The 27,469-nt window shown below is 38.0% G+C and overlaps 1 protein-coding gene across 5 annotated transcripts in view; it reads left to right on the forward strand.

Moving 5' to 3' along the window:
• Positions 1-20,770, forward strand: part of Mme (membrane metallo endopeptidase) — an 88,503-nt gene extending 67,733 nt beyond the window's left edge. For 4 of the 5 annotated variants that reach the window (NM_001357335.1, NM_001289462.1, NM_008604.4 and 1 more), the window contains exons 19-23: positions 1,819-1,952; positions 2,054-2,119; positions 5,536-5,631; positions 5,937-6,013; positions 17,290-20,770. In NM_001357335.1, the coding sequence (NP_001344264.1) occupies positions 1,819-1,952; positions 2,054-2,119; positions 5,536-5,631; positions 5,937-6,013; positions 17,290-17,389 (473 nt within the window). In that variant the 3' untranslated portion in view covers positions 17,390-20,770. The remainder of the gene's footprint in view (positions 1-1,818; positions 1,953-2,053; positions 2,120-5,535; positions 5,632-5,936; positions 6,014-17,289) is intronic. The other variant, XM_006501098.3, reaches the window with a different exon arrangement.
• Positions 20,771-27,469: the final 6,699 nt, after the last annotated feature.

Genomic DNA, 27,469 nt, shown 5'->3' on the forward strand with positions numbered 1-27,469 from the left:
CACTCAAAATGATGCCCTCCAGGTCCATCCATTTGCCTAGGAATTTTATAAATTCATTCTTTTTGATAGCTGAGTAGGACTCCATTGTGTAAATGTACCACATTTTCTGTATCCATTCCTCTGTTGAGGGGCATCTGGGTTCTTTCCAGCTTCTGGCTATTATATATAAGGCTGCTATGAACATAGTGGAGCATGTGTCCTTCTTACCGGTTGGAACATCTTCTGGATATATGCCGAGGATAGGTATTGCGGGATCCTCCAGTAGTACTATGTCCAATTTTCTGAAGAAATGCCAGACTGATTTCCAGACTGGTTGTACAAGCTTGCAATCCCACCAACAATGGAGGAGTGTTCTTCTTTCTCCACATCTTCACTAGCATCTGCTGTCACCTGAATTTTTGTTCTTATATTAGTGGGCAGTACGAAATGTGTGCTTTACACTCTAAGAGACTAAAGCAAATATTCACATTGAGAATGTACAGTAGTGTTCTTTCACCCAGTAATGATGCTCAGTCCTGTTCCGTATGTCTTAGATTTCCAGATTCCTTGAGGGCAGGATCTGAGTCTTAGATACACAATCAGAAGATGTCACTCATTCAAGTTCCTGTGTTGTCCTTAAGCTGCTTGTAGTCAGGAACTTCATTTATTTTGTTTGTTTGTTTGTTTGTTTTTTCTATTTTATGGTTAATATGCAATTTAGAACTTTGTGAACAGTAAGCACATTAATGTTTATATGCATCCCTACACAACCAAAAATATTTACTGTTTTAATTACAGTGAAACAAAATTGAAGTAAGAACTGAAGACATGTACAAAGGACACAGCAAAAATTCTAACAAATTTTAGTTCAATAGATAGAATTCTAGAAAGCCAGAGAGAGAGAAGAAGAAGAAGACAGAAAGAGTAACTCTTTAAAGAGAAATTTACTAGATACCTGTTACTCAATTGGTTGGTGCAACAGTTTTAACCAGTACCGACTAATAATATTTCCATTTTTCAAGTGCAGTCATACAGGGGCATATAACAGATTGTGCAACATTATAAAACGTGGAGTTAGTGGAATCAGTGTGTAAGTTCAAATTCTGTTCTATAACCCTTTTCTTATTCACAGCATTGTAATTATTTAAAAGATGACACAATTAAATGTCAAAACATATAAAGTATTTATGAATGTATGAATGTATTTGGATATATGAAAAGGGAAAGATCAATGTGTTTTAAATCTAGGAGAAAAACTCCAGGAGAGAGTTTGTTGCTTCTCTTTGTACTTAAAGTAGAGGGAAGCAAGGAGTTACTTTTGAATAAAGGGTTTGGGAACATAAAATGGGTGCCAGAAAATAATTGTTGACCTTTTAAAGTCTCAAAATATCAAATTAAATAGTCATGGTTCAGAAAAGATCCAGAGTAACAAGGCATGCATTCAGGAGTGTTTATCTAATAGCCACATCTGTGGTAGCATAAGCCAAGTGGATGAAATATCTATCAATTCCAAAGCATATTGACAAATAAAATTCAAGCTTTCCCAAAAAATTTAGGAGTCAGGAGAGTGAGCAGTTTCTCTGAATGTCCACTTCATGGTCACATAACAGAATTAGATGGATTATATTCTATGTTTGTGTCAATATTCTTGCTATGATTTTATAGTTTTGTAAAATGCCACTAAACAGCTGAAACAGTAAGTTGTACGTTGTTTGTTTGTTTGTTTGTTTGTTTTACAATGGCATGTGAATCTATTAAAAGAATTTCAATTATAAAGCAGAGAGCATAAAAAAATCTTATTGTAACAGATTTTCTTTTTACCAAATGGATATATTACAGGAAGAAATTTCAATAAAGATGGAGACCTCGTTGACTGGTGGACGCAGCAGTCGGCAAATAATTTTAAAGACCAATCCCAGTGTATGGTATACCAGTATGGAAACTTTTCCTGGGACCTAGCAGGTGGACAGCATGTATGTCGCAGCATTCTTTAGAAAATATTTAGATATGCGATCATGAGTGCGATGGTAGCGCTTTCTATAACAGCCCTAATGGGGAATCTTTCTTTAAACAGCTCAATGGAATTAATACACTAGGAGAAAACATTGCTGATAATGGAGGTATTGGCCAAGCATACAGAGTGAGTATATTTTATTCGCATTTCAATGATGGGAGGGTTCATTTATCATATTTACCCACTCCTTTAAAGCTTTTTTTAAGAGACATGTATAGGCAGAAAATGAAGACTGAAAATGGGAATCTAGGGGAAAAGTTAGCACTGAAAATTACAACTAGACACAAGAAGATATATATATATATATATATATGTACAAGCCTGAAAAGGACACAAAATATTTCTTAGAAATGAACCTGTAGTAATTTCTTAGTAAAGGTGTGCATGCAAGTGATTCTGGGTTCATTTATCAGTATAAGTGGGACCCTCAGCTTCCCAGCAGGCCAGGCAGCCTGTGGAGATGATAATCTGCATAAACTGCAGACATAACATTAAGGCACAGTCTGCTCACTGAGAAACAGTTAAGGATTGTGAAATAGCTCCAGTTATGGCCATGTAGTTGGCCCAACTATTATTCTTCAAGAATTATTATCATTGGAATATTCATTAGATTCACAGTTCGCCTTCCACTTATACTTGCATATTTTATTTGCTTATTTTGTGAATTTCGTGTATTTGTATTGTGTTTACATAATTTGTACACCTTCCTCTTCCCTCTACTCCTCCCGTCTCCCCAACTCCATCTCAAATTCATAACCTCCTCTTCGTTACTATTATCTCTTATATATGTATTGGTGTGTGTGTGTGTGTGTGTGTGTGTGTGTGTGTGTGTGTGTGTGTGTGTGTCTGTGTGTGTGTATGTGCAAAGCCTACTGAGTCCCTTTAGTGCTGCTTGCCACGTGCATGTGTTAGGATTGACCATTTGTGATTGGATACTACCCATCAAGGGACTCATCCCCAGGTTGGCTGGCAGTGTCATTATTCAGGCCTTGTTTAGACCACCATCTTACTTAGATTTCATGGAGACAGCTTCCCCGTGATGTCTAGAAGGCACTACTTTACAGTAGGTGTCCAAGTCCTCTGGATTTTACAGTCTTGCCACCTAAGTACTTCTAAGAACTTTGCTTTGTCTGTAGCACCATTTTAGGTGCTAGGGATGTAGCAACACAGCTTCCATAAAGGGTGGCAGTACTTGGGGATGTGAGTATGAATTAAAAGATGAGCCAGTAAAGGCCAATGTGGAAGAGAAAATAGGGCATTCCACAAACGGCTGAAAGAATGATGCTTTCAGAAGCACCAAGGAGGGATGAAGATGAATTAGAGTGTGCCTCTTGGCCCTGAATCAGCTCATGTGTGAGAAAATGAGCAGTCTACTTGACATGACAAAAAGGATAAGGGTTCCACAGGGAGAGTGAGGTTTTCCCGGCTGGGTAGAATGGTTGAGGACTGAGTAGGATTATCTGGTCATTTATTACTGCAACATTGAGAGTAAAGGAAACAGTGATTGTGTCAGGAAAATGGAAGCAACACAACATCTTTAATGTATAAAGCCTGAAAGCTGAAGTCACATAAAAATCCTAGCTGGTGCATTGCTACTACCTTGAATGTTGGGTAATTAATGTTTGGGTTTTTTTTTTTTTTGTATGTTTGTTTTTTTTTTGTTTGTTTGTTTGTTTTTTGTTTTTTGTTTTTTGTTTTTTCCTTACTAGGTGGCAAATAGCATGCATTTTACATCTCTGGGTGCTGGATAATTTTTAATTTCCTATAAGTGTTCTTGAGCATTTTTCTAGATACAGCTAGATTCCCTAGAAATGGTTTGCTCCTTCTTAAAACTTGTTTGTACAACTTGTTGGTTGCAACTAAAATAACACTTTATTTAGAGTTAATCTGCTTCCCTGTGGATCTGGAATGGCCCCATCCTTAGCATCCTGTGCCCCAAGCATTGCTATCTGTAATCCTCTTGGTGTGATCTCCAGATTAATACAAAGCAGAATATTCAAAGGCAACCTGTTCTGACCTTGGAATCTTCTTTTAGAATTTCTCTTCCTTGGTATACTGGCCAGTGTTATCCCAGATAGTCTATTTCTCCTCAACTCAGAGCCCTCCATCCTTCGAGTGACTTTCCTCTCCCTTCACTATGGCATAAATGCTCTTGGAAAAGTAATATAAACCTGCTATAGAACTTGCCTTGGTTCATAACTAGCTCTCAAGGATGGTCTTGTTGTATAAGGTGTGATGTTAAAGACTGAGTTTCAGTATTATGCAAATCATTGTATCATATGTTAGCTCAACACTGTTGATTCTGCAACAGTCCCTGTGACTCTGATAACCAAATGTGGTGTTAGTAATTAACACCTTTTATGATTCTGCTATACTGCTCACCTTAAGGAAGCTGAGGATTATTGTAATAAAAAAAGTACAATTTACAAATATTTATAACACTGTATGAGTTTCAGCATGCAATCACCTGCCCCTCTAGGAGACTGTGAACTTTCTACAAGGGAAGAGGCATAAGCCTTCCATATATATCAAAACCTTTATATAGTAAAGGCTCACTATTCTATGTTGATGATAAGGAAAAAGAACTGAAATACGTTTTTTACTTATGTAGTTGATGAATTCCTTTATAAGAAATTAGAACTGGCTGGTAAGATGGCTCAGTCTACAAAGGCCTTTGCCACCAAATCTGACCACCTGAGTTGAGCCACTGGGTAGGAGAGAATTGGCTCCTGCAAGCTGACCTTTGAACTCCACTCATGTATCACAGTACAGTCCCATATACTCTCATACACTCATGAACACACCCACAAATTAATTAATTAAATTGAATTTTTAAAAAAATTATAAATAACCTCTCAGAAAGTTTACTATTAATCCATTTTTATATTGTCAATAGCAGAGAAAAACTAAATTTCTCAATAGTGAATATAAATCTTTAAGGTTTCAGAACATTCTCTGATATTCAGGTGGCCAGAATTCCTTTTGCATGATGTTTTGAAAGTTAAACTATTTTGTTCTGTACTGAGAGGACTAGAATAGCGACCTATCCTTAACCTAGGATTGTAGGACACTAAGGCCCTAAGGAATCTCAAGAGAACCCCTTAAGCTTTTGACAAGAATCACTCAGAGTAAATCTGCTATGAGCCTATTTTTCTAAGAGTAGTAACTAAGCTAAAATAACAATTGTAGACAACACCCTTGGCAAACCATTCCTCCAATGGGCCAGACTAACCCATCTATCCATAGAACAATGCTAAGGTAAGATTCTCATCATGTACCCAAGTCATCTTTCACAGAACTGACATTCAGTGTGATCATCTGACATGCCAGGCTCTTGTCAGCTGCTAATCAGTCTCTTATTCTTTCTGAGCATTTATAGATGTATTCTAGTCTTCTTCTTAATCCATGAAAGTGTTTCAGGTTGCCATATCTAAGTGTATTATTACAGTCATGTGATAAAGGCAAGTTACTTGGTTGCATAGCCTTTTGGAATAGGGTTTTGTATAAATTTACAAATTCTAGCCTTTTATTTTACTCCCTAGGCCTATCAGAATTATGTTAAAAAGAATGGTGAAGAAAAATTACTCCCTGGACTTGACCTCAATCACAAACAACTATTTTTCCTGAACTTTGCCCAGGTAGTATGTCTTACATGATTGATAAATATGAAAAGTTGTAATTTCATCCAAGCTGAATATTGCATGCTGCTTTTAATCAATTGGGGTGGAACGTTTGACTTGACTAACTTGCATTATTTGCAACAAGAATGTCAGACCATGTTCATTATAAATGACTATGTTTCTGGATGCCTTTCAATGTACATTATTTGAAGAGTTAATGGTTGAATACAAATTCCAAGTTAATTTTTCCCCCCCAACCTATTCACATTGCTCCATGATTATAACTAAGTATGTTGCTTTTCTTTGTCTATTCATACTTCAAGGTGTGGTGTGGGACCTACCGGCCAGAGTATGCAGTCAATTCTATTAAAACAGATGTACACAGTCCTGGAAATTTCAGGTAAATGGTTGTGAATAGCAGCTAGGCTACACCAGTGTTGACTCTGTTACTTCCATGTTTCAAATTTGGCTTTTTCTAATTTTTACCCTATGGTACTTAAGAATACTGTTAATGTATCCATGTATATGCATGTATTCATACATTCATGTCTGTGATGTCACATATGGGTATGTTTGTGTGTGTTTGCTTGTGAGTATTTTTGTGTATATATGTGAATGTGTGGTGTGAGTGTGCACATGTGTATCAGTGCATATATTCTGTGTGCCTATGTATAAGTCTGTGTCTGGGTATATGTCAAAAACAGGACTCAACAGATCACATTGGGTAATGCTTCCAGAAGCACAGGTCTGGCTGTTTTGTCCTCCAGAAGACATATGTCCTAAGCTCAGTACTTAATGACTGAAAAAAATGATGATACCTCATAATAATGGCCTGATAGAACCACCAGCTAGTAGAATATATTTCTAAGAGGCTGTGATTATGAGCTTCAAACTCCACAGAAAGATTTATATTCTACATTAAGGGAAGCTTTTACTAGTTGGAAGTTCTCTGCATTGAATAACCTTATCTCCAACAGCCCAGATCAGAGAACAGCCCAGCAAGGCTACTAGGGGAATGCTGGTTGGAGTGGAAGAATGTGAACATTTAAGAATGAGACCGAGTATTGGAAGTGGATCAACTTTTGAGTGTTGAATTCTACATTCCCCTGTCAGTTCGGACAGACATCCTAATACAATTCCTTTCTCTCACGCTGGAACATTTAACATGCACTTACTGATCAATAGCACTGTCCAAGAAGGAAACTGGAAAATAATTAAAAACTAAAAATTTTGTACTTTGGAAAACAGAGTTTGAGAGCAAAAGAGAAGTTCTTAGGCATCTTTTAAACTCTATTTAAAATGAAAGGGAATACATTAATTTTCTGACTACTGAGAGGAGTACATTTAGTTGTAAATACATAAATAACATCCTTAAAGACATTAAACTTTGGTGACTACATTTGGTTTCTCCTAATGCCATCATTGCCACTGTCACAATACATGCTCTGCCTTGGCAATTCCTTAAAATTTCCTTTGACGACAACAGATAGTTGCATTTTACTTTCCCTATAAAGAGAGTTATGGCTGGTCCTGTCAACCTATCAATAACTAACTGCTTTTGGGTAACTGCTTTCCATAGGAAGTCTTTGTGGTTCTATTCTCACTATGGTTTAATTCAAGAGACTTTTAGTTTAACTTTTAAAAGTGTTTTGTTGATTGATTGATTGATTGTTTGATTGATTCCTAACACTGTGAATTTTTTTCTAAAAGATGTGGTTTTTGTTGTTGTTGTTATTGTTGTTGTTCTTACTGAAGTTTTCAGAACTTAAAAATATAAGAAACTAGTTCTGAGGATCATGGGGAATGTTTATAAACGTGTACGAACCAGTTTGTTGGCTCCTTGCTCTGTAAGTTCCTATGAACACAAGCAGATCTCTACAAGAATCTGGATTCCTTCAGAAGTTAAGATCAGGGTACTGAATGCCAAGCCATCCTTGGAAAATAAGATGTTGTATATTAGCTTTTTGGTTGGTTTTTGTTGTGGTGGTGGTGGTGGTGGTGGTTTGGTTTGGTTTGGTTTGGTTTGGTTTGGTTTGGTTTGGTTTGGTTTGGTTTGGCTTGGCTTGGTTTGGTTTGGTTTTTCGAGACAGGGTTTCTCTGTATAGCCCTGGCTGTCCTGGGACTAACTCTGTAGAGTCAGGATGGCCTCTAACTCAGAAATTCACCTGCCTCTGCCTCCCAAGTGCTGGTACTAAAGGCGTGCATCACTATTGCCCAGTGCACATTAACTTTTTTTTTTAATTAGGAATTTTCTTCATTTACATTTCCAATGCTATCCCAAAAGTACCCCATACCTTCCCCCCCCCACACACACACACTCCCCTCCCCACCCACTGCCACTTCTTGGCCCTGGCATTCCCTTGTACTGAGGCATATAAAGTTTGCAAGACCAATGGGCCTCTCTTTCCAATGATGGCCAACTAGGCCATCTTCTGATACATAGGCAGCTAGAAGCACAAGCTCTGGGGGGTACTGGTTAGTTCATATTTTTGTTCCACCTATAGGGTTGCAGATCCCTTTGGCTCCTTGGGTACTTTCTCTAGCTCCTCCATTGGGGGCCCTGTGATCCATCCAATAGCTGACTGTGAGCATCCACTTATGTGTTTGCTAGGCCCCGCATTAACTCATAAGAGACAGCTATATCTGGGCCCTTTCAGCAAAATCTTGCTAGTGTATGCAATGGTGTCAGCATTTGGAGGCTGATTATGGGATGGATCCCCGGATATGGAAGTTTCTAGATGGACCATCCTTCCATTTCAGCTCCAAACTTTGTCTCTGCAACTCATTCCATGGGTGTTTTGTTCCCAATTCTAAGAAGGGGCAAAGTGTCCACATTTTGATCTTCGTTCTTCTTGAGATTCATGTGTTTTGCAGATTGTATCTTGTATCTGGGGTATTCTAAGTTTCTGGGCTAATATCCACTTATCAGTGAGTACATATCATGTGAGTTCTTTGAGATTGGGTTATCTCACTCACGATGATGCCCTCCAGGTCCATCCATTTGCCTAGGAATTTAATAAATTCATTCTTTTTAATAGCTGAGTAGTACTCCATTGTGTAAATGTACCACATTTTCTGTATCCATTCCTCTGCTGAGGGGCATCTGGGTTCTTTCCAGCTTCTGGTTATTATAAATAAGGCTGCTATGAACATAGTGGAGCATGTGTCCTTATCACCAAGTGGAACATATTCTGGATATAAGCCCAGGAGAGGTATTTTGAGAGGTATTGCTGTATCCTCCTGTAGTACTATGTCCAATTTTCTGAGGAACCACCAGATTGATTTCCAGACTGGTTGTACAAGCTTGCAATCCCACCAACAATGGAGGAGTGTTCCTCTTTCTGCACATCCTCACCAGCATCTGCTGTCACCTGAGTTTTTGATCTTAGCCATTCTGACTGGTGTGAGATGGAATCTCAGGGTTGCTTTGATTTGCATTTCCCTGATGATTAACATTTTTTCAGGTGCTTCTCTGCTATTCGGTATTCCTCAGGTGAAAATTCTTTATTCAGCTCTGAGCCCCATTTTTTAATGAGGTTATTTGATTTTCTGGAGTCCACCTTCTTGAGTTCTATATATATATATATTGGATATTAGTCCTCTATCTGATTTAGGATAGGTAAAGATCCTTTCCCAATCTGTTGGTAGCCTTTTTGTCTTATTGACAATGTCTTTTGCCTTACAGAAGCTTTGCAATTTTATGAGGTCCCATTTGTAGGTTCTCTATCTTAGAGCACAAGCCATTGCTGTTCTATTCAGGAATTTTTTCCCCTGTGCCATATCTTCGAGGCTTTTCCCCATTTTCTCTTCTATAAGTTTCACTGTCTCTGGTTTTATGTGGAGTTCTTTGATCCACTTAGATTTGACCTTAGTACAAGGAGATAGGAATAGATCAATTTGCATTCTTCTACATGATAATCGCCAGTTGTGCCAGCACCATTTGTTGAAAATGCTGTCTTTTTTCCACTGGATGGTGTTAGCTCCCTTGCAAAGATCAAGTGACCCTAGGTGTGTGGGTTCATTTCTGGGTCTTAGATTCTATTCAGTTGGTCTACTTGTCTGTCACTATACCAGTACCAGGCAGTTTTTATCACAATTGCTCTGTAGTACAGCTTTAGGTCAGGCATGGTGATTTCCCCCAGAGGTTCATTTATCCTTGAGAAGAGTTTTTGCTATCCTAGGTTTTTGTTATTCCAGATGAATTTGCAGATTGCCCTTTCTAATTTGTTGAAGAATTGAGTTGGAATTTTGATGGGGATTACGCTGAATCTGTAGATTGCTTTTGGCAAGATAGCCATTTCTACTATATTGATCCTGCCAATCCATGAGCATGGGAGATCTTTCCATCTTCTGAGATCTTCTTTAAATTCTTTCTTCAGAGACTTGAAGTTCTTACCATACAGATATTTCATTTCCTTAGTTAGAGTCACGCCAAAGTATTTTATATTATTTGTGACTATTGAGAAGGGTGTTGTTTCCCTAATTTCTTTCTCAGCCCATTTATCCTTTGGGTAGAGAAAGGCCATTGACTTGGTTGAGTTAATTTTATATCCAGCTACTTCACCGAAGCTGTTTATCAGGTTTAGGAGTTCTCTGGTGTAATTTTTAGGGTCACTTATATATACTATCATGTCATCTGCAAAAAGTGATATTTTGACTTCTTCCTTTCCAATTTGTATCCCCTTCATCTCCTTTTGTTGTCACATTGTTCTGGATAGGAATTCAAGTACAATGTTGAATAGGTAGGGAGAAAGTGTGCAGCCTTGTCTAGTCCCTGATTTTAGTGGGAATGCTTCCAGCTTCTCACCATATACTTTGATGTTCACTACTGGTTTGCTGTAGATTGCTTTTATCATGTTTAGGTATGGGCCTTGAATTCCTGATCTTTCCAAGACTTTAATCATGAATGGGTGTTGGATTTTGTCAAATGCTTTCTCAGCATCTAATGAGATGATCATGTGGTTTTTGTTTTTGAGTTTGTGTATATACTGGATTACGTTGATGGATTTCCATATATTGAACCATCCCTACATCCCTGGGATGAAACCTACTTGGTCAGGATGGATGATTGTTTTGATGTGTTCTTGGATTCGGTTAGCAAGAAATTCATTGAGTATTTTTGCATCAATATTCATAAGGGAAATTGGTCTGAAGTTCTCTATCTTTGTTGGTTTTTTTTTTTTTTTTGTGGTTTAGGTAACAGAGTAATTGTGGCTTCATAGAATGAATTGGGTAGAGTACCTTCTGCTTCTATTTTGTGGAATAGCTTGTGAAAAACTGGGATTAGATCTTCTTTGAACGTCTGATAGAACTCTGCACTAAACCCATCTGGTCCTGTGCTTTTTTTGGTTGGGAGACTATTAATGACTGCTTCTATTTCTTTAGGGGATATAAGACTGTTTAGATCATTAATCTGATCCTGATTTAACTTTGGTACCTGGTATCTGTATAGAAATGTGTCCATTTCATCCAGGTTTTCCAATTTTGTCAAGTATAGCCTTTTGTAGAAGGATCTGATGGTGTTTTTGATTTCTTCAGGATCTGTTGCTATGTCTCCCTTTTCATTTCTGATTTTGTTAATTAGGATGCTGTACTTGTGCCCTCTAGTTAGTCTGGCTAAGGGTTTATCTATCTTGTTAATTTTCTCAAAGAATCAGCTCCTCGTTTGGTTGATTCTTTGAATAGTTCTTGTTTCCACTTGGTTGATTTTGCCCCTGAGTTTGATTATTTCTGGCTGTCTACTCCTCTTGGGTGAATTTGCTTCCGTTTGTTTAGAGTTTTTAGGTGTGTTGTCAAGCTGATAGTGTGTGCTCTATCTAGTTTCTTTTTGGAGGCACTCAGAACTCTGAGTTTTCCTCTTAGAAATTCTTTCATTGTGTCCTGTAAGTTTGGGTATATTGTGGATTCATTTTCATTAAACTCTAAAAGGTCTTTAATTTCTTTCTTTATTCCTTCCTTGACCATGGTATTATTGAGAAGAGTGTTGTTCAGTTTCCACGTGAATGTTGGGTTTCTATTATTTATCTTGTTATTGAAGATAAGCCTTAGTCCATGGTGATCTGATAGGATGCATGGGACACTTTCAATATTTTTGTATCTGTTGAGGCCTGTTTTGTGCCCAATTATATGGTCAATTTTGGAGAAGGTACCATGAGGTTCTGAGAAGAAGGTATATCCTTTTGTTTTAGGATAAAACGTTCTGTAGATATCTGTTAAATCCATTTGTTTCATAACTTATGTGAGTTTCACTCTGTCCCTGTTTAGTTTCTGTTTCCATGATTTGTCCATTGATGAAAGTGGTGTATGGAAGTCTCCCACTATTAAGAGGTGCCATGTATGCTTTGAGCTTTGCTAAAGTTTCTATAATGAATATCGCTGCCCTTGCATTTGGAGCATAGATATTCAAACTTGAGAGTTCCTCTTGGAAAATTTTGCCTTTGATGAGTATGAAGTGTCCCTCCTTTTCGTTCTTTCTTCTTCTTCTTCTTTTTTTTTTTTTGATAATTTTTGGTTGGAAGTGGATTTTATTAGATATGAGAATGGTTACTCCAGCTTGTTTCTTCAGACCATTTGCTTGGAAAATTGTTTTCCAGTATTTCATTCTGAGGTAGTGTCTGTCTTTTCCCTGTTATGGGTTTACTGTAAGCAGCAAAATGTTGGGTCCTGATAGTGTAGCCAGTCTGTTAGTCTGTGTCTTTTTATTGGGGAATTGAGTCCATTGATATTAAGAGATATTAAGGAAAAGTAATTGTTGCTTCCTATTATTTTTGTTGTTAGAGTTGGCATTCTGTTCTTGTGGCTGTCTTCTTTTAGGTTTGTTGAAGGATTACTTTCTTGCTTTTTCCAGGACGTGGTTTCCATCCTTGTATTGGTTTTTTTCTGTTATTATCCTTTGAAGGGCTGGATTCATGGAAAGATAATGTGTGAATTTGGTTTTGTCGTGGAATACTTTGGTTTCTCCATCTATGGTAATTGAAAGTTTGGCTGGGTATAGTAGCCTGGGCTGGCATTTGTGTTCTCTTAGGGTCTGTATAACATCTGTCCAGGCTCTTCTGGCTTTCATAGTCTCTGGTGAAAAATCTGGTGTAATTCTGATAGGCCTACCTTTATATATTACTTGACCCTTTTCCCTTACTGCTTTTAATATTCTATCTTTGTTCAGTGCATTTGTTGTTCTGATTATTATGTGTTGGGAGGAATTTCTTTTCTGGTCCACTCTATTTGGAGTTCTGTAGGCTTCTTGTACGTTCGTGGGCATCTCTTTCTTTAGGTTTGGGAAGTCCTCTTCTATAACTTTGTTGAAGATATTTGCTCTCCCTTTAAGTTGAAAATCTTCATTCTCATCTACTCCTATTATCCTTAGGTTTGTTCTTCTCATTGTGTCCTGGATTTCCTTGATGTTTTGAGTTAGGATCTTTTTGCATTTTGCATTTTCTTTGATTGTTGTGCCCATGTTCTCTATGGAATCTTCTGCACCTGAGATTCTCTCTTCCATCTCTTGTATTCTGTTGCTGATGCTCGCATCTATGGTTCCAGATTTCTTTCCTAGGCTTTCTATCTCCAGTGTTGCCTCACTTTTGGTTTTCTTTATTGTGTCTACTTTCCTTTTTAGGTCTAGTATTGTTTTGTTCATTTCCATCACCTGTTTGGATGTGTTTTCCTGTTTTTCTTCTAAGGACTTGTAACTCTTTAGCAGTGTTCTCCTGTATTTCTTTACGTGAGTTATTAAAGCCCTTCTTGATGTCCTCTACCATCATCATGAGATATGCTTTTAAATCTTGGTCGAGCTTTTTGGGTGTGTTGTGATGCCCAGGACTGGGCGAGGTGGGAGTGCTGTGTTTTCATGATGGTGAGTGGTCTTGGTTTTTGTTAGTAAGATTCTTATGTTTGCCTTTTGCCATCTGGTAATCTCTGGAGTTAGTTATTATAGTTGTCTCTAGTTAGAGCTTGTTCCTCTCTTGATTCTGTTTGCCTCTATCAGCAGTCCTGGGAGACTAGCTCTCTCCACTGTGTTTCAGTGGTCAGAGCAATCTCTGCAGGCAAGCTCTCCTCTTACAGGGAAAGTGCACAGATATCTGGTGTTTGGCCTGCCTCCTGGCAGAAGATGAAGGCCTGAAACAGGACCTGTCACAGAAGCTGTGTCACTTCGTCCTGTCACAGAAGCTGTTAGAGTCTGTAGTCCACACTCTTACCTGTGCAGACTAGTCTCAGAGGGATCCAGGAACCAAGATGGCTTCCCCAGATTCTCTGGCAAAGCCCTCCTGGGCAGTGTGAACACCTCTCCTCTGTCAAGGAAGGTGCCCAGATGTCTGGAGCCCGAAACGGGGTCTGCCTCAGAAGCTGTCCTCTAGGGACCTTGGAGGTGTCTGCCCACTCTGTGCCCAGGTGACCAGGTGCTGGCGCTGACTGGACGGGATTTGGACCCTGGTCAGACTGGGTTTTCTGCTTTCCTAGTACTGTCTCAGGTCCTGCGTGATTGGATTGGAGCAGTAGTTGCGTTCCACTCACCAGTGGGCCAAAGATTGCGTAGAGAGACCTCTAGGGGACCTTGGGGGTGTCCGCTGACTCTGTGCCCAAGGTGACCTAATGCTGGTGCTGACTGGAAGGGATTTGTTACCTTGGTCAGTCAGGTTTTCTGCTCCCCTAATGCTGTCTCAGGTCCTGCGTGATTGGATTGGAGCAGAAGTTGTGTTCCACTCACTGGTGGTCCTTAAGATCACGTGGAGAGTCCTCTAGGGGACCTTGGGGGTTTCTGCCAACTCCGTGCCCAAGGTGACCTGGTGCTGGTGCCGACCGGAAGAGACTTGTGTGCACATTAGCTTTTAATAGGCAAAAGTTGTGTCTTTTAAGCACTGATATTTTCAACCCTGAACAACCTCCCTTAACCTTAACCTGAACACCCATACCTAGAATATATATCTCTAAGACTCCCCTTAACAGTCCTAAACTACAAACAGCCCTTATGTTTGTCTTTCCCAAGCCATGTGGTGGGATGGAGCAGCAGTCCAGTGTGATAATGGATGAAACATTGAGGAGTCAGGCTTAGAAATAGGCCATTCTGATATTCTTCCTTTCAGGGAGAAGGAAAGAAATGTGCCTTTCCCTTTCAGTTGTTCCATAGTAACAAACAGCAAATACGTACGTAGTTTATTCTTGATTGTCCTTTGACCTGTGGGTTTTCATCATGACCAAGGGAGGGGTCATTTATTCAGCATGGGCTGAGTGTGCATGTGCATATAAATCACTTAATTGGCTTTGAACATTCAACAGAGAGCAGGCTACCCACAGCTAGATGCTTACAGGGATGACAGCCCAGTGATGTTATAGCAGCTTTGATAATGATAGGGCAAGTCCAAGGGGTTAATTTAGATAGTAGTCAGAGAACAATGCTATCCTAGTTAGGGTGATCATTACTGTAATGGAACATCATGACCAAGGAAACTTATGGAGAAAAGATTGATTTGGTTTATGCTTCCAAATCACTGTTCATCATTGAAGGAAGTCAGGAGAGGAACCTGATGCAGAGGTCATGAAGGGTTGCTGCTTACTGGCTTGCTTCTCATGGCTTGCTTAGCCCGATTTCTTATAGAATCTAAAACTACCAACCCAGGGGTAGCACCATCCACAATGGGCTGGACCCTCTCGTGTCAACCATCAGTTAAGAAAATGTTCTATAAGCCGAGCAGTGGTGATGCATGCCTTTAATCCCAGCACTTGGGAGGCAGAGGCAGGTGGATTTCTGAGTTCAAGGCCAGCCTGGTCTACAGAATGAGTTCCAGAACAGCCAGAGCTATACAGAGAAACCCTGTGTCGCAAAATAAAAAAGAAAGAGAGAAAGAGAGAGAGAGAGAGAGAGAGAGAGAGAGAGAGAGAGAGAGAGAGAGAGAGAGAAAGGAAGAAAAGAAGAGGAAAGAAAAGAAAAGAAAAGAAAAAAAAGAAAAAAAAGAAAAGAAAATGTTTTACAGGGTTGCCCACAGGCCAGTATTATGGAGACATTTTTTTAGTTAAGGTCCCCACCTCAAATGACTGTAGCTTGTGTCAAGCTGACATAAAACTATCTTGCATAGCTACCAGGAAGTGATGGTGAAGGCAGGAAGGTGTTGCCATGTCCTGGCTGAGAACTGATTTCCCAAGGTAGTGTGCTCCATCCCAGCAGCAGGTCATGATTGATATGAGGAATTGAAATATATTTGCCGGGCATAGTTTGAGCTACATGTGGAATTTGGAGGGAAATATACTACATGGACTGGATTCCCTTTAGGTGTTGCTGGAATTAGGTGTGAGAATTATAGATTCTGATTTAAGTTTTTAAGAATCAGTCACACTTCTGCATGAAGCATGTCTGGAAAGGAGACAAGTGCTGATGTGTGTACATGCACTTACCCACCACATACAGTGTTCTCCCACTTACCCATCACATACAGTGTACATGCACTTACCCATCACATACAGTGTTCTCCCACTTACCCATCACATACAGTGTATATGCACTTACCCATCACATACAGTGTTCTCCCACTTAACCATTACATACAGTGTACAAGCACTTACCCATCACATACAGTGTTCTCCCACTTACCCACTACATACAGTGTACAGGTGTTTACCCATCACATACAGAGAGGTACATAATCACTTGCTCCTTCTCTTATGTCACTGCAAAGCACTTGCCTTCAAGGTTCACCTTTTGACCTTAAAAGAGGGTAATGTGGTCTCTGGCAGAGGAAAAGGAAGGAAGCTGGCTCAGTGCTGATGTGAAAGAGCCACCTCTGCCTTGTTGTATTGATCTGCTTCTCCCTTCATATGCTATTTAGTTCAGATAGTGGGTTGGATGACTTTGTTTTGAAAAAAAAAAAAATGGGCATTTTTTTCCAGCCCTTTCCAGTTGTTACTATGGCTGAATCTAGTTTCTGACATGTAAGGAGTTCCTTGGGAACAACAACAACAAAAAAAGTGTCTCTATGTTCCTGACTAATCAAATCAACAAAAATCTAATAACAAAAGGTGGGGAGAAATTAATCAGAATATATTATCTAATATATACATGTGTGCAAATATGAAATTGTCAAATGGTAGTTAATTAAAATGTAAAAATATACTCAATAAAACCATTGAAATAGCTTTCTAAAACTATTGAACACATTATGATTATGGTAAAGCAAGCTAATAAAACACTAACTTGTTATGTGAGCCTTCTCTTTTTTTCTTTTGTCTTTTCACAAAAATACACTTTCAAATATTGTTTATCTTCAACAAACATGTAACCTACCTTTAAATTATGAATCCTTCTTATCTTACAATCTAGTGATATAACAACTTTGATAAATGTATTAGATGCACCTTACAGATAAAAACAAAAGACAAAGCAAAAAAACATGCAAAGTCTTCAAACAGGCTCCAAAGTCTGTGCTCTGAACTCCTGCTTGGTTAATACCTTCCTATTTAAGCACAGAGTGAATGAGAAGGATCTAACTCATCATACCAAGTTTCTATTTTTGTTTCTGAATTCCCTCATTTGAGCTGCTTAGAGAACTTCTGCACTGGAGCTGGGGAGATGGCTAAGAAATTATAGGCCAGGCTCACAATAAAAAGGACAAGAAGACTTCTATGGTTTCCAGTGTGATATGGACACTGAGAGTCCAATGCTGACAGTAACTCTTTCTGTTTGTTTCAAAGGATCATTGGGACTTTGCAGAACTCTGCCGAGTTTGCAGATGCCTTTCATTGCCGCAAGAATTCATACATGAATCCAGAAAGGAAATGTCGGGTTTGGTGATCTTCACAAGATACTGAACATCCACGGCAAGATTTGCCAAAGCCACGGAAACAGGAACTCTTCCCTCAGAGAAACTGGGCCCCGGAAGTTTCTTCAGCTTCCTGGGGGGCAATTCACAGAGACGAGCATGAGCTAACATAAATGAAATTAGATTATTAAATCTGCTGTGAATGAAAGGGGAGGGAGCCTACGATCTAGCAAATCAATCACTTCACTGTGTAAATAATGATTACTTTCCAACGGTAGTACTACCGTTCACTTCTGTTTCTCACACAGACTGCAGCTTTCATGTTGTCTGTAGAGAACAGTGTTAACACTTAAAGCAGACTATGACTTCTGATCAAAAGGAGGACGATGCTCAGTACAGCAGGGCACCAAAGCACAGATTTGCCCCTCAGCACTCACTTTTGTTTGCAACATTCATGCTCCTTCCAAACTCTCCCAAAGAACTCCCATACAGACTGTGGCCTTCAGGCTCGTGCAGTTTTGAACTCATTTTACCATACATAAGTTATTCATTCATCCCACATCAATTTAGTTTGAACACTCTTAGAGCTTAAACTAGAGTATCTGAAACGGTTCCCCTATTTCACCCACTTTAGTGATGTTGAGATTCTTGAACCCCCCTGCAGATCTTTGAGCAATTTCTTGCTCTTGCTGCCCCTCAGACTCAGTCTTTTAAAGGATTTGTAGTAATGTATAAAGAATAATTCTATATTTAATTATTAACTACATTTATGACTGAATAAACCATTGCTATAGGTAATCATTGAATATTGAAGTTATATGGCCAAGATAGTTTTGAAGATCTGTAACATGATATACAGACGAAAATTTGAGACTCTTTAAATCTGTAAATCATATTGATGAAAAGCTTTAAGTACAAACTCTGGGGGTGAGCATTACCATTGGACGGGTGTCTTGAGATACATAATAGTTGTGGTTTACAAACAGCATTTTCAAGATTAAGTCTGTCCCTAGTGGCTAAGAAAGGGTCTAACTGTATCTGTGTTGCTCCATGAATGCTTAGCCTTCAGGTTTGTCATCAGATGAAAATATTTTGATAATAAATTGACGTTGTGAGCCCCTTACTAGGCCTGTGTGCACGCCATGCCACCTAGCTTTAGAAAGCCTATGTCTGAATCGAGATGGGCAGCCTCCACTGTACCTGCTTCTTGAATTCTACAGCTCATGGACTCTAATTGGATTTCCTGAGGCACTCATATGCCTTCCTTGTCCTTCTGCTTACTTTAGTGATTTTCACTATTCAGTATAAATTTTACAAAGATTCATTTCTACAGTCCTTATTTTTATCAAAAGGTGAAAATGAAAACATTTCTATCCAAACTCTTAGTTTTCATGCCTTGTGAGAAAAGCCCACTTGCTTGTAAAAGTGTTACAGTACAATATGTAAAATTGTATAGAACAAAAACTACAGTTCAGCGAACTGATATTCTCTGAACACAGCACCCTAGCTAAAATCTATAAGAAATGGAACACTGTAGCTTTCTGCCATCATCATATAACTGCTAGGCATACATTATCCAGATCTCCAGCATTATGCACTAGCTCTGCCCCATTTTGTCTTTCAGTCATGCATTACTTCCTATCTTACTTCTCTCTGCCTTACATTTGTAAAATTTAGCTGTATGATTGGTTTATATGTGAATCTATCATTGTTGAATAAGGTTCTGTTGTGTGACTATACTACAAATATTCCATCTTATTATTGATGGACTTTTAAGGACTCCATGAACTCCTGTCTATTCTGGTTTTGGATTGTTACAAATGATATAACTATGCATTATGAACTGTGCTTATATATTCACCTTTACTTGAATTATCATTGGAATCACTTTCCCAAACCTATCCAAAACTATCATAAATTTTAAAGACACGGTTTCAGACTGTGTGGTTACAAACATCCTTATCTTTTTCCCTTTTAAAACAAACACTATTGTCATGAATAATACTTATATGACTGTTTCTTTGAAATCAATTTAAACATACTTGAGTACTATGAATGGTGGTAGTAGAAGATTTCAGTTAAACAGCTATCTCTGGGTTATTTTCATTTATGTCCTGTCATAGCAGCCAAAGAGACAGAAGTGAAGAGTCAATGGCCACTAGCATCTCCACTGGTAGTTCATTAAAGGATCAAGCTTCCAAACCTATGTAACAGCAACTCTGGTGCCTAGATTCCTGCTGTATATACAGCATACAGCATATTCTTTGAGCTAAGGGATTTTAACATAAAAGTTAAAATGGTAATTTTTTCCCTATTACTCGGGCATCCAGATATCAGTGGTTGTAGCTGGTACTCAGAACCCTATGTTCTTTCTTAATTCCTACCAGCCATTTGTCACATTACTTAAGAGTTACATATAATATTATACATAAATTTGCTTCCACCGTATTTAAGTTCTGATCGGGGAGAGTTTGTTGTACACTTGAGAGCTGTTGTAGCTCATCAGTGAAGATGAAGCTCCTGGCAGTATGTGTTGGCAAGGAGTCTGCTTCCATAACATAGTGTCTGTGTGCAAGGCAAAAGGATGCTCCCCAGGAAGTTGAGGATTTGTTCTAGTTCTACTGCCAAAGTGACCTTGGGCACATGTATATCCCTTGGGGCTTCTGCCTCTTTTACTCCAAAAAGAAGACAGTAAGATTCCAGCAGTTCATACCAATGCTGCCTTCCCTTTAACCTGTTACCCAGGAAACAAGGACCAAAATTCTAACAAGCTTGGGGCTGTGATACTGTTACTATTAGGCATGATGATAGGACAGACACTTGCAAACTTTCTTAAGTGTTCATAATTCCTATAGCAATAGATGGAGCTCTTAGAGTAGAAGGCATCTGTCAGTTTAGAAAGAAAATAACATTCTAAGATTCTACTGTGTCAAAAGAAGTATATTCAGAATTTTTAAAATTAGGTCCTATTCTCTAGGATAGAAAATAACAAACATTTTCATAATGTTGTTTCTATGACTAGTTGACTGTTCCAATTTCACCAATATGCATGTAAACATACACACACCATTTATGCCTTGAAAAATATTAAGATAAAATAGGACATTGTTTTCTATGCAGTCTTATATTTCCTTCATAGTTTCAAACTAAATCTTTTTAAACAAATAATATGAAGTATTTTACCAACATTTTATTTTAAAGATAACCAGTTTTCTGATTAGGTGTTTCATATGGCTACCAAATGTTATCAGGAGTCACAATTATAATTGGATTATGCTGAAGCCAAATGTGCAAATGTGAAGAGCTGGACCACTCAGGTGACTTGGTGACAGAGGAGCCACATGTGACTGTTGTCAAAATAGCATGTTTATTGCATTCTAACTTTTTCTCTAATTATATTTTCTTAGTGTCAACTCCTTTGTGCTTTGCATTTTCTCTTAAAGCAATGAAAATTATCCCAGCCATTTTCAAACTCATAGACAAAATGTGCTTTAATTTTGTTTTTAAAGTGGGATCTTGGTTATTCAGAAGTCTGGTTAAAAAAAAAAAGTATTGTTTCTTGCAAGCAATAATCATGGGTTCTCAACTCAGAAACAAAGGGTCTGGAAAGGCTGGTGTTCGTGCTCGAAGTTTATGCTCCAGGGTTTTCTTTATACCAAGAAATAATCAAACTTTATAGATATCTGCATGTTAACACTTCGTTGCACTCCTACAAATACATTAGACAATATCTCTAATCTGATACATCCTAATCCTTCATTTCTCCTGACCTGGAAAGACAAATTCATCCAAGACCTGGCTTATGATTTTCCTTAATGGCCATCACTGGAAAGAGAGGCCCATTGGACACGCAAACTTTATATGCCCCAGTACAGGAGAACGCCAGGGCTAAAAAGGGGGAGTGGGTGGGTAGGGGAGTGGGGGTGGGTGGGTATGGGGGACTTTTGGTATAGCATTGGAAATGTAAATGAGCTAAATACCTAATAAAAATAAAAAATAAAAAAAAGAAAAATCTATCACATACTAAGAACATTGTGGATCCCCCAAAACATAGAATCAAGTATGTATTACTGCAATGTTCATGGAGTAGTGTGGTACCAGAGAGATACATAGAAAAATCATAGAAGAAAAGGTTTGGATGTATTCAGTGAAAACATGGGGACATCAAGTAGAATATCCATTATCATTTCAACTTTAATGTTAAAGTATTATTGTATAAAACAAACATCAGAATGTATACATAAAATTAGTTAGAGCTAACCCTGATGGTAGTAGTATATGAGATCCATTTTTATATAGTTAGGTGTCTGAATTGAATATCTTCCTGAAAGGAGAAAGTATTATCATTTACAAGGTAATTTTAAAAAAAATGTTATTTGTAGAGAAATGTGGTGATTCATAATTGAAAGAAAAGGCAATAGGATTACTGGGGGCTTCAGACCAACTTGAAAGGCAACTTGGAACATATAGTGTTTTAAGCAAGACTGGTTCTCCAATGAGATATTGCCTCAACAGCAACAAAACAAACAAAAAATTGTAATATTATTTAGAGTATAAAAAGGAATGTAGATGGCAGGAAATGGGGGAAATGGCTACAAATCAAATATAATCCCCTATAATAAACCAGAGTATGAAACAAACTCTTCAGTTTGGTGTTTTAGACAGATTAAGGTTTTGGTCAAGAATCTGTTTGACCAAACAGACAGTCTCGTTTTCTTAAGTTGCTATTTAGTACAGAGAAGAGTAATTTCATCTTCCTCTTCACTGTTCCCAATATCTCTAGGAGAAAGAAGCATGTAGAAGGGTTTCCCCAAGAAAACACTACAGAGTTGAATAGTTTATACACATCCTCTCTGGCATTTTGCCCAAGTCAGACCTTAGCACTTGCCAAACCCAGTCAAAGGTTCAAGACATAGTACAACACAGTCATAAACTGTTCATTGTCCAGATTCAAAGGCTCTACCTAGTAGATATGTTATTAACCTTGGGTTTAGGCTAAAAGTTCGAGGTTGGGAAGAGAAGAAACAGCAGGACAAAGTTAAACAAACTGACTAACTGCCTTATGTGTTTATGATTTTTAAGACTTTGATTATAATTGTGAAAATGAAATTCATGCTACTTTAACTAAAGCTGGAGAGTTTGTTGATCTGTGTCACCCTATGGGTGGCAGGTGTGAACAATGTAGCCTTTTTTAAGGCATCAAAATAAAGCTGGAATAACCATCAGCATCCTGCAGGTCGGTAAAGGATAGACTTATAACTGCACCACATACCCAGCACATGTTAAGAAAAGCCAACTGTCCTGCTCTAGAAAAACCTCTGTTATCAAAAGGCATGGGGAAGGTGAGAAAAAGGATTATAGAAACTGTGACCTTAGATCTATAATGTCTTATAGAAATTAGGACATTTGGTTTCTTCAGGGGCAATTTCTAAAAAACACCTGTCTAGAAAGAAAGGAAAACAGATGCCCATCACACTGATAATTTGAAACAACTTCTCAAATGCTTCACAAACATCTGTCTAAATTATACTGTGCATAAAATCTTCAATAACTTAATTATAAGCTTCGAATAAATGCCATCCTAAATTTGTCTTAGTGAAATGAGTGTATTTTGCCATAAAAGCTGGATATTTAAAAAGTTTATCATTAGTGAAGAATGATAGGTAGTCAGAACGATATATATTATGATAAAGGCATAAAGTGTCAGTTTAATATAATAAATTGTGAAATAATATTTGTAACCTCATTTTACAAATGATATACTTAATAGAAGTTAGCTGGTTTGTAAAATCACTGTCACTGATATAACCAAGTTAATCTGAAGCCTAGAACCCACATGAATTTACCATCAAAATTCTTTCCTCTGCTATGAAATGAATTAAGTCACTAAAAATAAACATTGTTTATGAATAATAATTCTAAAGATATAGATCTTTTAAGAAATATTAACAGAAAACAATACACTTTGAATTTTTATTACTTTATGTAACCCTATGTTATTTGTACATTAGTCAAGAAACTGTTCAATTATCTCATATTTTCAAAAATATAAACCATGGAAAGGAAAAAGTAAAATATTTTGCTAATTCCATACTTGCCCAACATTAACTTTACTTATTTATTGATCAAACATTAGGCACTGAAGTAGCTACAAATCTATTATATATTTACTTAGGTCTATAAACCTAAAACAACTGAAAACAGCTGCCATTTTCATTTACTGCACAATAAAAACATTCACAGACCCATAAAGACATACAGACAACACTAAACTTGGGGATTTTCTTTCTAACATGTGGAAAATATTTTAAAGAAATATATACTTTATGTTTGATATTATGTGTTGCAGTAAATCTCCAACCCAAATAAGCCTGGGCCATGAAAACACAACTCAATCTGAGTACATGCTGTGTGCCTAGATTGGGCAGATCTACCACTACACTTCCATCTTCCCCATATAAGAATCCCCTTATAACTTACAGTTATATAACTTATATAACCTTACAACTTCTCCAAGCCAGGTGCTTCTCCTCTGCTGTCCTTCTTCCTCCTCATCCATTGTCCTTTCTCTCTCTTCTCTCCCAAAACCTTCAGCTCCACCTTCCCCTCTTTCTCTGCCCAATCACAGGCTCTAGCCTTTATTTATAAATTAAGGTGGGAAGCAGGTTTACAGGAAATCACCTGAGTGCTGACTCATTCCTTGTTCACAACCCCTCACAGGAGAACAGAATTAACATCAAATGCAATTAGCCCCAGGGCTATCTGCAATACTTCCCCCTTTCTGTCCAATTAAAAGACTACTTTGTCTAAGTTATAATTGAACACAACTATTACTATTTTGTAATTTATAAAGTACAAGAGACCTAACACTCAGTGCATCATCTTTGTTAACTAATTAGAACCTCTGTCATCTATCCTATCTTAAAAGACTTATAATTATGTCCTGACTTTAGATTGTAAGACATCTGAAAACTATCCTTTCAAATCTGTATTTTCTTTCTCAACGCTAAACAGCTTGGTTGGCTATGAGACTACCAGTCTTCAACCCCATTAGATATCCAAGAATAACTAATATTATTTGAAAATATGAGAAGCACAAAATATAGCTTCCAAAACTTAGCCAATTTATAGAGACTACTGACTACCTGGACAGTCCCTTATACTTAAAAAGGTTGGAGCATCAGTCTTCAGCCTCCTGGCCCAGGGTCATCTGACAGACCTTTGTAATGCAGAATTTTGAAGGGCTGATTACCTTGTCTTGGCAGAGATTATCAGTTGACTAGTCGGCATAGTGTGTCCTTTTTCTGGACAATATTTTGTCTGCAGATGAAATGAGGCTATTCTTGCCTAGTGACTCTCTTGCCACAACTGGAGCAACTCCAATTGATGCTCAATTTCTCATTTGAATCCAAGAAAGGGAATGCCATCAGGAACAGACTTGTCTCAACAACAAGTGAATAAATAACATTAAATGTCACATTCTGTGGACTTCTGATGTTTTTGAAAACCAGCTATCTATGTGAAGTAATCTGGACTGTTTTCTGTTACCCACTCTCAGCCATTTCTAATTAAAGTAACTAAAAACACCCTAACAATAAACTCAGAGCCATGAATTTCCTACTTGGCTCTTAACTCATAGGCTTAAACATCTCAGATCTGTTTATAACAACAATAGAAGGACTGGGTCTAAGCCCTGCACTTCAAAATTTTAGTATCAATAGAAGAATTTTATACCAATGAATACCTTTGGTTTTTCATCTAATTATGTACCATTTAAGAAATTATACCTTCAGTTTAGTAACAAAGAGATTTCTACCAAGTGAGATTATGGTTATGCAATCAACTCTAGATATTCCTCCTTGTTCCAATTATGACCATTTCTACATTCTTAGAAAGACAACCTATAATAACCACCCCCAGCCCCAAAGCCGAGGGAACTGGGACAACAACTCTTCATAACTTCTTCAAGCTGAATATGGGTGTTGAGATATTTTTGAAGGGAGGGGTAAGGGTAGGGAAAAATGGGGGAGTTGGTTGGCCTTAAGATGGCCACACCAATGATCGTATTAGTTTCTGATTGTGTCCTGACTGGATCCAGATGAAAAACCAAGATATCAGGAGTTCAGGGAGGTCAGTTCATTGTGTCTGACGATGAAATTTACCAAGGCTGTATATTCTGTAATATATAAATCTCAAAACAAAATTTTAGTATCATCAAGATAACCTGCTGCAGATAGCCCTGGGGCTAATTGTATTTGATGTTAATTCTGTTCTCCTGTAAACCTTCTTCTCACCTGAATTTATAAATAAAGGCTAGAGCCAGTGATTGGGTGGAGAAAGAAGGGAAGGTGGAGCTGAAGGTTTTGGGACAGGAAAGAGAGAGAGAGAGAGAGAGAGAGAGAGAGAGAGAGAGAGAGAGAGAGAGAGGACAATGGATGAGGAGGAAGAAGGAAAGTAGAGCAGAAGCACCTGTCTTATAACTTATATATATAACTTATATATAAGTTATATAATTGCAAGTTATAAGAGGTCTCTTATATGGGGAAGATGGAAGTGTAGTGGTAGATCTGCCCAATCTAGGCACACAGCATGTATTCATATTAATTGAGTTGTGTTTTCATGGCCCGGGCTAATTTGTGTTGGAGATTTACCACATCAGTTATGAATGGAATCTTTAGGAAGTAGATATGGAAGTATTTGCATTTAATGTTGCTTTATTCACAAAATTAAGCACACAATAAGTAAAAGCTTCCTAAGCATGACATTAAAAATTACTGGAGAGGAATGAAAGAGAGTGAGTATACACTGTTTATCCAGCTACTCATTTTTCAGGGTTGGATTTTTTATGAATATTTTACCAACCAAAGTCTTTCCCATCTACTGATTGTCTTTTGCTGCTGTTGAACTTGATGCATTTTTCTTTTTACTTTGAAAGAACACCCTGTGCATTCTCTGCATTTATTAGATGTTGTATGGTAAAGTTAAATTCTGCCCTATTTTTAGGAATTTAGAAGTCTGTTCCATTTTAGATCCCGTTACTAATTTACCACACTGAACAAAAAGCTAATTTATCTGCATTGTTGCTGTCTCAAAAAGCAAACCAGGATTAAGGCTTTCTGGGAATCAGAAGGTTGGTAGATTCTACACAAAGAACACTCTTTAGAATGGAGCTCTAGGACATGGAGTCATGGAAGAGTCTCAGCTTGGAGCAAGAAAAATTGACTCAGGTCCATGTAAGTTTGAAACAAAGAGAAGCCAAAGGCTGCACAGTAAGCAATGGCAGCTCTCAGCTCCTCCATTTCTTCCCCTGTGAATGGCCTGGATCCCAGACACCTATCTGGGAAGGACCTCATCCAATTGCTGAGAAACTATTTTTATCAGTACTGAAACTTAATGCCCTAATCGTTACCTCTAGTATTTCCCAAGCACTAATTACATTCTATGAATCTTAAGAAATGTGAGAGTTTTGTCTAAAAGATTATTTTTCACTTTATTATCTTTCATGTTGCTGAAATGAATTGCATGATTGATCAACTCATGCTTGAATCATTTCTCTCACTAGATACTTTTGAAGCAGATAAGACAAGAAGTTCAATTCTTTACAAGGGATTTCTTCAAAGGAAAAATGAGCAAAACAAAGAACACATTCAAAGCAAAACTGAAGCTTAGAGCAAGATGAAATTTGGGAGACACAGCTTACAGACGGTTATCTAGCATCTACTTCACTTTGCAGAGAAAATACAATTGGCACCAGAGACCCAGGGAAAATTGGTTAATGCTCTGAAGCTTAGTATCATTAGAAGTAAACTTAAAAAATGAAAAACCATTTTTGTCAGTTGGATATGTGGTGTACAGAAATGCACACCTTGCTATCACCACCTAGCAATGTCCATGGGGTCATTCCCCAAGTCTATGCATATGAAGATCACATGGCAAAGTACAGTTAAAAGCTAGACATGGGATGGGGCTGGATTGACTCAGCAGCAGACTTTATGAAAGTAGATGATCCTGGGTTGTCCAGGCAGGCCTAATCCCAAGAGTCTTTAAAACTAGATTAGGGGCAGAAGAGAAAGTCAGAATGATACAAAGTAAGGATGGTGAAAGTAGGAGAA

This window comes from Mus musculus, chromosome 3 (assembly GCF_000001635.26).
Source record: "Mus musculus strain C57BL/6J chromosome 3, GRCm38.p6 C57BL/6J".
In the NCBI taxonomy this organism is placed as follows: Eukaryota; Metazoa; Chordata; class Mammalia; order Rodentia; family Muridae; genus Mus; species Mus musculus.